Raw genomic sequence first — 12,144 nt, forward strand, 5'->3', positions numbered from 1 at the left:
TATTTAGACACAAAAAATAAAGTTGAACTCTATGCATGAGAACAGGAAGTTTTCATTTGGTTCTGAAAGCTTTAAAACGATTGCTATTTCCGTTGCTAATTAGCAAAAATTTTGTGTGCATATTCCTTTTGTGAAAGTCTAGTGTTATTGTTTTTCCATCCATCCATCCATCCATCTATCCATTATCTAACCCGCTATATCCTAACTACAGGGTCATGGGGGTCTGCTGGAGCCAATCCCAGCCAACACAGGGCACAAGGCAGGAAACAAACCCCGGGCAAGGCGCCAGCCCACCGCAGGGCACATACACTCACACACCAAACACACACTAGAGACAATTTCAAATCGCCAATGCACCTAACCTGCATGTCTTTGGACTGTGGGAGGAAATCCACGCAGACACGGGGAGAACATGCAAACTCCACGCAGGAAGGACCCGGGAAGTGAACTGTTTTTCCTTTATTCACTTTTTTATAAAGTTGTAAAGTACTTTTCAGCCATTTTACACCACTTTCCCATTAGAGTAAATCTTGAGATTCTGAATTCTAAACTAGCGTTTTCTTACTCATTTACTTCATTTACTGTAGTTGTACGTATGAGTGCAGTATATAATCGTCAGACTCACCTGGCTGTATATACTCTAAATATAATGGTTCTTTAATGGCACATTATAATTCTTTTCTGGGTTTTGTGGTTCCTGTATGCAGCCATATTCCTTTTACAATCATGAGCCATTAGTATTTCACAAATCTGTTACCATCTGTTCATGGTTATTTACTGTATGGACACGGTTACAGATCTAAATCAATAAATCCTCTTTCTGGAACTTCACGTGGATGGGTCTTTTAGCAACCAAAAATGGTTTCCCTATGGCATCCACGCAGAAGAACCACTCGGCACCTTTATTTTTAAGAGTGTAGAGGTAAAAGAGGTCATTTCAAAGGGTGACTGAACATACTGTATATGTAACGTATTATAAAAGAGCCAAAACTGCAGCCACATCATTTAAATGTTGAAGTAACACTTACCTGATGGATCCAAAAGCCGGCCAGTACAATGCATCAGTTGGATCCCTTGTTTATAAGCGAATTTATGTTAGTCAGATAAAACCGTTAGGTCGTATATATTAGTGAAGAGAGTGAATGTTCTGTTTTATTTGTATATATTTGGACATGCTGTTCCAAACAGTTATACGATACCATACAAATCAGCAGTAGTTCTTGTTGATGTCTAATATACATTGTGAAGATTAAGTCACTTTTAATTTGCCAGGACCACTAGCCCAGCTCAAACTTACTGGTTTGAAACTCCACAGACGTGTTTTCTGCGCTGCTGCATATCTCATTCTGCGCTCTTACGCTCATATTGTAAGTCTGTCCGCAGAAGAGGTCCATAATTTCCAGGCCTGTGTCGGTTGTGTTGAAGCTTACTACCTGCCCATTGGCTCCCATGACAGTCACAATGTACACTTCAGCTCCAGGGCTCTCCTCCCAGACTGCAGACACAGCGTCACTGCCACATGTAAAGGAGGCTTGGAGATTCTGAGGTATACATGGGGCTGGAATGAAAGAAATGAGTTAGTAATGACAAGTGAAAACAAATTAAAGACAAAGACTTTACTAGCAGCCAGACATATGTGTAAGGGAAACTTTATGACAAAATATTACTGTATAGATGAAAATTCTTATAACACCATTTGTCCATGTAATTATTTCCAAAGACATTATGTTTACAGCACTGAAAGATGGCAGGGTCATTCATCTTAGGGGACACCAATTTAGTATTGCTAATTAATCTCACATGCATGACCCTGGTATGAAGAAGGAAACTGAAATAACTGGAGAAAGAAAAGAAACACACAGAGTCACAGGAGGAACATGAAACCTCCACACAGAGACAGTGAGTGGACTGGGGATGACCTGGAGCTGTGAGATAGCAGAGCTAAGTACTGTGCCACCATGCCATTTTTCTCAATATTTATTTATTTATAAGAATTGACAAAGAAATAATATATTGGTGCCTTTCTTGGTAAATTCACACCAGTGCACTTTTTATAGGGTCATTCTTACCGTTAGCATTGGTTCACACACAATTATAAATTTAACAGTTGTTTTCCTTACCATAAAAATGTTGTGCACAGTACTACCAATGTTATAAATATTCACAACTAATGAGCTCACGGTGGAATATACTGTATACCTGAAAAGATTTGGAATCACTTGTGTTACTTCAGTTTCCAGGTCATAGCAAAGCAAATAATACACAACACAAAATAATTCAAAAATGTATTTGTTTCTTTTGCTATTATTTTATTTTTTTGAAGACCAACAACTGAAGCATTATTTTCAAAGGTATTCTCCTTTCAAAGCATGTGTCAAGAGATGTTTTATCAAGTGATTTTCACCCCACTTTCTATTTTGTTTGTTCTCCTGCCCATTTACAATTTTCAGGCTGGTGAGGATGTGGGCCTTCACTCTACATTTGGAGGATCAAATACTGACTGAAACAACTTGCCTGCCAGGTCAGTCATTTTATGGCTCTGTTCAGGTGCTTTTGGGCAAAAGGTGCTATATAATATTTATGGCATAAAAAACTGAAACCCACTTAATCATGTTTAGGATTGCAGAGGGATTCTGCCACAAGGGTCACCATCTTCAAGTGCCAGTCTATCATAGGCCCCCCTCACTCATGCACCAATTTAGAATTACCAGTCAATCTAACATGCACGTCTTTTTGAGATTTCACAGTGGAGTTCATCCACAAAGGCTGTGCCACATTCTGGTATGGCAGCTGCTCAGCTCAAGATCATAAAGTACTGCGGAGGGTGGTAAAGGTGGCGTAGGATATTTCTGGCATCAGGCTGCTGTCTGTTCAGGATGTGTACAACACTCTAGTGGCGCTTTTCCACTGCATAGTACGGCACAGCACGGTTCAGTACAGCTCACCTTGGTTCGGCTCAGTTCGGCTCGGTTTGCGTTTGAGGTTTAGTACCGCTTTAGGATTATTTCGTTATAGTTGCACCCCATCCAGCTCTCACTGGATCCGCTGGCTACCAACGAGAGAAGCGTCTGTTCCTCAATAGACCACGAAACAGCCATTTTGGTTAAAACAAAATGTACAAAAATCTACTCTGTTGTGTCTCGTCGATTCAGTGACGCAGTAATGACGATTTTCTCCGGCCAATCAGTGACCAGCAGAGTTTACCAGAACAGTTCGGCGGGCTTGGAGCCTCGGCTGAGCTGGTACTAAAAAAAGGACCAGGTACCAGGTACTGTTCCCAGTGGAAAATACCCCAAAAGTGAGCTGAACTGAACCGTGGTCGTGCCGAACTATGCAGTGGAAAAGCGCCATAGATGTTAAAAAGCAGGGCCAGATTTAGACTTGATAAGGCCCTAAGCTATTTGAGACATGGGGCCCTTTATAAGTCCAGATATTCTATGTAAGTGCCAAATATGATTTGTTTTGGGGGCCCCCAAGAAGGCGGGGGCCCTAAGCTATAGCTTGTGTAGCTTATACGTAAATCCTGCACTGTTAAAAAGTCAAACAGGATAATTAAAGACCTTAGCCATCCTGCACAGCTGCTTTTCTCACTCATCCATTCTGTACCATTGGCACTCACACATGTAGATTTATGGACAGTTTATACACAAAAGTTGCTGAACAGAAAGAAGAATAAGACAAGAAATCAAATATTTTACCATAATAAAGTGTTTATAAATATATAATACTTCCAACCACATATCACTTGTATGGATGCGTTGCATGCTAAGTATGCCCATTCACTTTCGAATCACAATTATCCAGAGCAGAGCATATTAATCATTCACTGTTCAGTCTTTACTTCTGGCTGCGTTTCAGGACGCACCTTTATTTATTTTATTATCTGGAAACACAGCCACATCTTTTGATTCTCTTTGAGTTGTCCCTTGATGTCTTCTGCTCTGTCTCTCTCTGTCCTACTTTGTGTTTTATTAGTTCACATGTCCTATATGTACTATTATTATGACAACATGTTATCCACTTGCACTCCATTTCATAAGAAACACTTAAAGGCTCAATTCACGACTAGTACTGTATACATACAGTATGTGCAGTGGAGTAGAAAAGCATTCACACTCCATCACTCTTTTCAAATTTTGCTGTTTTGCAGCCCTGTGCTAAAATCGTTTAAATTCCTTTTCCTCACATCAAGCACCACTCACTACCCATCAATGACAAAGCAGAAACAGGATTTTAGAATTTTTTTTGCAAATTTATTAAAAATAAAACACTGAAGTATCACATTGGCACAAGAAATTCAGACCCTTTATTCAGTACTTAAATGGAGCCCCTTAAATGGAGTCTTCTTGAGTACGATGTGACAAGCTTTTCACACCAGGATTTGGTGATTTTCTAACATTCTTCTCTGGGTATGAATACTTGCGTCAATGTGACTTTTCAAGCTTTTATTTTTACTAAAGTTGCACAAATTCCTAAAAATCTGTCTTTGCTCTGTCAGGTTGGATGAAAGCTGTCCATAGATCCCTGTTTTCTGGTCTCCTCAGAGATGTTCGATTGGGTTCACGTGTTTGGGCTCTGGCTGGCCAACTCAAGAACATTCCCAAAGTATGTCCCAAAGCCACTGTGTTGTCTTGTTAAAATGTTCCGTTCATTAAGGATATCTCTGTATTTTGTTCCATTCAACTTTCCCTCAACCCTGTCTAGTCTACCAGTCCCAGCTGCTGAAAAACAACCCCACAGTGTGATGCTGCCACCACAGTACTTCACTGTTGGAATGAAATTGCACAGGTAATGAGCTGTACATGTTTTCCTCCTGACATGATGCTAGTTTTGATTTATTGACTTATTTCTCACATTATGAGACTCCTTTTAGTGCCATTTTGCAAACTCCTGGTAGGCTTCCATTAGTCATTTACTGAGGAGAGCCTTCTGTCTGGCCACTCTGATGTAGGGCCAAGATTGGTGGAGTGTAGCAGTGATGGTTGTCCTTCTGGAAGCTTCTCCCAACTCCACACAGGTTCTCTGGAGCTCAACCAGAGTGACCATTAGGTTCTTGGTCACCTCTCTTGCCATGGCCCTTCTCCCAAAATTGCTTGTTTGTCCAGATAGCCAGCGCTAGAAAGAGTCGTGGTTGTTCTAAACCTCATCCTTTTAGGAATTATGGACTCCGCTTTGCTCTTGTGAACCTTCAGTGCTGTAGGAATTTCTCTGTAGCTTTCACCATATCAGTTACAATACACAATCTTGTTTCTAAGCTCTACAGGAAATTCTTTTGACATCATAGCTTTTTTTTTTTTACTCTGATGCACATTGTCAACTGTGGGACCTTCTGCAGACAGGTGTGTACCTTTCCTAATCATGTCCAATCAATTGAACTAACCACAGGTTTTCTCCAAACAAGGTGTAGAAACATCTCAATGATGGTCAAAAGAATGGGATGCACCCTGAGCCAAATATCAGGTGTTGCAGCAAAGGGTATGAATACTTGTTTCAATGTGAAATTTTTTTTTTTTACTAAATTTGTAAACATTTCTAAAAACTTTGTTATTCTGGAGTATTGAGTGTTGTTTGATGAGGGGAAAAAATAATTCAAATGATTTTAGCAAAAAGCTGCAACATAACAAAATCTGGGGTCTGAATACTTTCTGAATCCACTGCATACAGTATGTGTCCAAGTTTCTAATGTAGAATAAAGTCAAAAATGTCTTCTTTTTTATACTGAGATTTATTAGGACCACTACATGCACACAAAAACATAGGATACATAAGGCCATTGGAGGAAAACAAAATCAAAAGTCTGTAGTCGATGTCTGTTTGAGTAAAACTTTACTTTAACTTTCAGTCCCAATACAGAGTGAAGCAACAATGGATATTCACTACTAAAATTTGGCAGGACTATTATTTAATCAGTCTCAACCTTAATATAATTAATTGATAATTTATTATGCTGTTAATAACCTTAACCTGCACAAACAAAATATAATACGGGTTTATCCTTGACTTCCTCCCACAGTCGCCTTCCTTTTTAGATGTTCAGGGAAACATAATTTTTCTTTTTGAGGTGTGATCAAAAATACGGTGACGGTGAATGTTAATGCAGCGCACCATCCAAGAGCAATGCAAAACAATTCAGTGCAGGTTCTGATATGTCCATCCTAGAGCCGAGTTTGTGATAAGTTTCAACTTCTGTGATACTGTCAGTCGTTTGTGAGCCACTGTTGAGTTCAAGTGTGTTTTTCAAGTTTGCCAATAATAATGGATATCAAACAACGCATTAACATGAAATTTTGTTTCGAATTGCAAAAAGCTCAGGAAACCCATCAGATGTTAAAATCGGTTTATGGTGGTTTGATCGAATTTGTAATGGATCTGTTGAAGACAAGAAACGATCAGGATGTCCTTCAACGTCAATAACCGAGGAAAATGTTGAAACTGTTTCATTCGTCATCATGACAATGCGCCTTGTCACACATCCCTTCTGGTACGACAATTTCTGTCGAATTAAAACATGATGCTGTGTCCGCATACACCTTATTCGCCAGATCTGGCACCATGCGACTTCTGGCTGTTCCCTAAATTGAAAATGACCATGAAAGGCAAACGATTTCAATCCATTGAGGACATCCAGGGAGCCACGACAGCCCAACTAAAGACACTCTTGAAAGAAAACTTCCAGAACTGCTTCGCAAAGTGGCAGGAGTGCTGGGATAAGTGCATTCGAAGTGGAGGAGAGTATTTTGAGGGTGACTAGTAGTTGTAAATCTTTTCCTGCAATAAACGTTTCTTTTTTTAAAACATTCACCGTATTTTTTGATCACATCTTGTATTTAATGAGAATGTACTGTACTTGGTATATACACTACTATTGTAACTGAAAAGCTCAATTCATTCAAGTCAAGTCAAGTTGTGGAGTATACACTGGTACAGTGCGTTGCTGCACCCATTACACCATGAAACAACTCGGGACCCCGGTTTGCAAACCCTCAGACAGACACACATGGTCCAGTCCTAACCTCCAGAAAAAAACTCTCTATCTGTTGCAGCCAGGTGTCCAGCCATTTGCTTACCCAACAAAGAGGATCTTACGAGCTGGATCTCCCTCAAGGAAACGCGCCACATGGCCGTAGTGCCGTAACCGACGCTCCCCCACAATGCAGGTAATGTGCCTCTTTCGGCACTCCATGAGCAACCGCTCATTCGACACAAAGTCAAACCAACGGTACCCAAGGATTTTCCAGAGAGACACAGTACCAAAAGAGTCCAGTCTTCATCTCAGGTCACTGGATAGCGTCCATGTCTCACAACCATATAGCAAGACAGGAAGCACCAGGGGCCTCATGTATAACGCCGTGCGTAGAACTCGCACTATAACATGGTGTAAGCACAAAAGCGAAATGTGCTTACGCACAGAAAAATCCAGATGCAGGAATCTGTGCGTACTCCAACTTCCACGTTCTTTCGCTACATAAATCCCGATCAGCGTGAAAACTAACGCCGTGCACGCGATTATGTAACGCCCCAAATCCTCCCAGAATTACGCCTATTTGAATATGCAAATCAATATAAATCGCCCTTAAGCGCAGCCTTCTGTGAAAAGACAATGGGAAAAGCACGGGGAAAATATAAGAATTTCAGCAATACCAAGTGGAGGCAAAGGAAAAGCATACTATTTGTTCAAATAAACCGTAGTATAATCAACAAAAGGAAGTTGATCGAGTGACTTAGCATGTTGGAGAAAGTTGAAAGCTCACATTCACAAAATCGCACAGTGCGGAAAGTAAAAAAGAAGTCACATATCAAAGTCGCCGTGAAAAGCCGAGTTGTAGCCCACTGTCTGAGTGTCATATGAAAGCTTATTAGGGTACAGAGAAAAAAGGCACACGGTGGGGAAAAAGCACGAAATGTCAACTTCAATCTCGACATTTCCACTTTAATCACGTAGTTTATTTTGTCATTAAAGTAGAACATCATAAACTTCATCTTAAAATCTTTAATTAACCAGTTTCTCAAATCACATCGTAATTAAAGTAGCACGTTAAATGCTTTGTTTTGTATTTGATCTTCTATGTGTGTGGAATCACTACTTGCTTCTTAAACCAAAATTGCTTGTTTGTCCAGATAGCCAGCTAGAAGAGTCGTGGTTGTTCTAAACCTCATCCTTTTAGAATTGGACTCGCTTTGCTCTTGTGAACCTTCAGTGCTGTAGAATTTCTGTAGCTTTCACCATATCAGTTACAATACACAATCTTGTTTCTAAGTACAGAATTCTTTGACATCATAGCTTTTTTTACTCTGATGCACATTGCCAGCTGTGGACCTTCTGCAGACAGGTGTGTGCCTTTCCTAATCATGTCCAATCAATTGAACTAACCACAGGTTTTCTCCAAACAAGGTGTAGAAACATCTCAATGATGGTCAAAAGAATGGGATGCACCCTGAGCCAAATATCAGGTGTTGCAGCAAAGGGTATGAATACTTGTTTCAATGTGAAATTTTTTTTTTTTACTAAATTTGTAAACATTTCTAAAAACTTTGTTATTCTGGAGTATTGAGTGTTGTTTGATGAGGGGAAAAAATAATTCAAATGATTTTAGCAAAAAGCTGCAACATAACAAAATCTGGGGTCTGAATACTTTCTGAATCCACTGCATACAGTATGTGTCCAAGTTTCTAATGTAGAATAAAGTCAAAAATGTCTTCTTTTTTATACTGAGATTTATTAGGACCACTACATGCACACAAAAAACATATAGGATAGATAAGGCCATTGGAGGAAAACAAAAAGTCTGTAGTCGATGTCTGTTTGAGTAAAACTTTACTTTAACTTTCAGTCCCAATACAGAGTGAAGCAACAATGGATATTCACTACTAAAATTTGGCAGGACTATTATTTAATCAGTCTCAACCTTAATATAATTAATTGATAATTTATTATGCTGTTAATAACCTTAACCTGCACAAACAAAATATAATACGGGTTTATCCTTGACTTCCTCCCACAGTTGCCTTCCTTTATAGATGTTCAGGGAAACATATGAGGTGTGATCAAAAAGTACGGTGAACATTCCAGCTACACATTTCTTTCACTATCTTCAAATCAGGAACTTTGTTAAACAGAACCTTCCAGATTTTCCTCATCTTGCACCCTCAACCATGCTGGAAAAATTATTGCTCTATTTCAAGGAGTTAGACTCCATCTCTACAATATATAAAATCATTTTACAATCCCTTTCTTTCAAAGAATCAAGAGGACACTGGGAAAAAGATCTCTCAATTAATATATCAGAAAAGGAGTGGAAAGTAGCAATGCAGAGAATTCACTCAAGCTCCATATGCAAAGCATACAATTACACAACTTAAAATTATATATCGAGCACATCTGTCTCGACTAAAACTCCCCAAAATGTTTCCAGGACATGACCCAAAAAAAAAAAAAAAAAAAAAAAAAAAAAAAAAAAAAAAAAAAAAAAAAAAAAAAAAAAAAAAAAAAAAAAAAAAAAAAAAAAAAAAAAAAAAAAAAAAAAAAAAAAAAAAAAAAAAAAAAAAAAAAAAAAAAAAAAAAAAAAAAAAAAAAAAAAAAAAAAAAAAAAAAAAAAAAAAAAAAACCCCCCCCCCTCCCCCCCCCCCCCCCCCCCCCCCCCCCCCCCCCCCCCCCCCCCCCCCCCCCCCCCCCCCCCCCCCCCCCCCCCCCCCCCCCCCCCCCCCCCCCCCCCCCCCCCCCCCCCCCCCCCCCCCCCCCCCCCCCCCCCCCCCCCCCCCCCCCCCCCCCCCCCCCCCCCCCCCCCATTTAGATCACGGTCCTCCCAACACAGACTCGCCCCGTTCAAACCCTCAGGCAGTCCAGTCCTACCCTCCAGTAAAGACTCTCTATCTGTCGCAGCCAGGTGTCCAGCCATTCGATTACCCAACAAAGAGGATCTTACGAGCTGGATCTCCCTCAAGGAAACGCTACCACATGGCCGTAGTGTCAACTGGACGCTCCCTCACAATGCAGGTAATATGCCTCATTTGTGACTCCAAGAGCAACCGCTCATTTGACACAAAGTCAAACCAACGGTACCCAAGGATTTTCCAGAGACACAGTACCAAAGGAGTCCAGTCTCAGGTCACTGGATAGCCCATGTCTCACAACCATATAGCAAGACAGGAAGCACCAGGGCCTCATGTATAGCGCGTGCGTAGAACTCGCACTATAACATGGTAAGCACAAAAGCGAAATGTGCTTACGCACAGAAAAATCAGATGCAGGAATCTGTCGTACTCCAACTTCCACGTTCTTCCGCTACATAAATCCCGATCAGCGTGAAAACTAGCGCTCGTGCACGCGCTTTATATAGCGCCCAACTCCTCCCAAATTACGCCTCTTTGAATATGCAAATCAATATAAATCGCCTTAAGCGCAGCCTTCTGTGAAAAGACAATGGGAAAAGCACGGGGAAAATATAAAATTTCAGCGAATACCAAGTGGAGGCAAAGGAAAAACATACTATTTGTTCAAATAAACCGTGGTATAATCAACAAAGGAAGTTGATCGAGTGACATAGCGTGTTGGAGAAACTTGAAAGCTCACATTCACAAAATCGCACAGTGCGGAAATAAAAAGAAGTCACATATCAAAGTCGCGTGAAAAGCGAGTTGTAGCCCACTGTCTGAGTGTCATATGAAAGCTTATTAGGGTACAGAGAAAAAGGCACACAGTGGGGAAAAAGCACGAAATGTCAACTTCAATCTCGACATTTCCACTTTAATCACGTAGTTTATTTTGTCATTAAAGTAGAACATCATAAACTTCATCTTAAAATCGTTTAATTAACCAGTTTCTCAAATCACATCGTAATTAAAGTAGCACGTTAAATGCTTTGTTTTGTATTTGATCTTCTATGTGTGTGTGAATCACTACTTGCTTCTTAAACCGGCTCTCTTCCTCCAACTGGACACAGAATCCATTACATTCGTGATATTACAGCTCTCTGAATAACTAAAATACTGAGATGTATACGTGATATCATTTTCATGATGATAGGAGTTAAAGCACGTTATTAAACATGTGTTTCACTTCGATGAAATAATTTATTGCAGCAGTACTCCGGGGCTCTAGGCTTGTGGTGGCACTGGGCAGAGGAAGAATCGGTGGCTCCTTCGCCCGCCCGTCAGTAAGGTAGCTTATGCACGGTGGATGGCCTCGTCCATTGCAGACACTGCTTAGCCCTCGTGCTCATGACACAAGCATTTAACTTTTGCGAAATTTGTTGCGTTTTTAGCTGTGTTGTTATTTTCTCTTTCTGTTTTATATTCAATATATATTGGCGTAGCCGTCACTGCAGTCAGTGCTTTTCTTTCCCCAAGTAACCGATCGCCATACAATCAGCTCTGTAATAGAGCGTTAAGCCATCTGTAAGCTTAGCGCCGATTCTTCAAAGCGTTTAAGAACATTGAAATATCTTCGTAGTACATGTTTAATTATTCTATCCTTAACGACACTCCCAGTGAAGAATATAGATTATTTAAATGAAGTTAAAGTTTTATCTGTATAATTTAATAAACATATTTTGCTGCATTTCACCTTAAAAATGATATTGTCATCATATGTAAATCGCTTTATAAAGTGGCTCAGGTTGTGCGATATTATAACTGTAGTACAAGTTTACAGTGGGGTGATTGTATTTATAAGTACAAACAGTTCTACAAGGTGCAATTGATTGAGTGCATTTAAAGTTCTTGGGATGAAACTGTTTCTGAACCGCGAGGTCCGTACAGGAAAGGCTTTAAAGCGTTTTGCAGTGGCTGAGACAGCGTGTCCATGAAGCTGTATACCGATAATTCTCTTTCCGATCAGCTGCTGCTGTGATTCACTCTCAGATACAGTGATATAAATACTCCGAGTGGTGCAGTGAGAGTAATATGGAAAAAAATGATCCGCTGTGGCAACTCCTAACGGGAGGAGCTGAAAGAAGAAGAAGAATAAGAAGAGGAAGGTGCAGTGAGAGTAACAACGCTAAAGCAGTTATGGTATTTGGAATACTATGGCTGGTTCCTGGGCCCTTATATTGTTACAAGTTAATTACAATCAGATGCATTACACTAATAAACAATATGCGTTAGTTTCGTGTATTTATAAAGCGTCATGAAAATAATGAGTAATCA

The 12,144-nt window shown here is 40.1% G+C and overlaps 1 protein-coding gene across 1 annotated transcript in view; it reads right to left on the reverse strand.

The window, feature by feature from the left end:
* Window positions 1-12,144, reverse strand: part of LOC120514791 — a 217,889-nt gene that overhangs the window by 76,761 nt on the left and 128,984 nt on the right. The window contains exon 30 of the mRNA XM_039735347.1: window positions 1,298-1,558. Coding sequence (XP_039591281.1) covers window positions 1,298-1,558 — 261 coding nt within the window. The remainder of the gene's footprint in view (window positions 1-1,297; window positions 1,559-12,144) is intronic.

Source organism: Polypterus senegalus, chromosome 14 (genome assembly GCF_016835505.1).
Source record: "Polypterus senegalus isolate Bchr_013 chromosome 14, ASM1683550v1, whole genome shotgun sequence".
In the NCBI taxonomy this organism is placed as follows: domain Eukaryota; kingdom Metazoa; phylum Chordata; class Cladistia; order Polypteriformes; family Polypteridae; genus Polypterus; species Polypterus senegalus.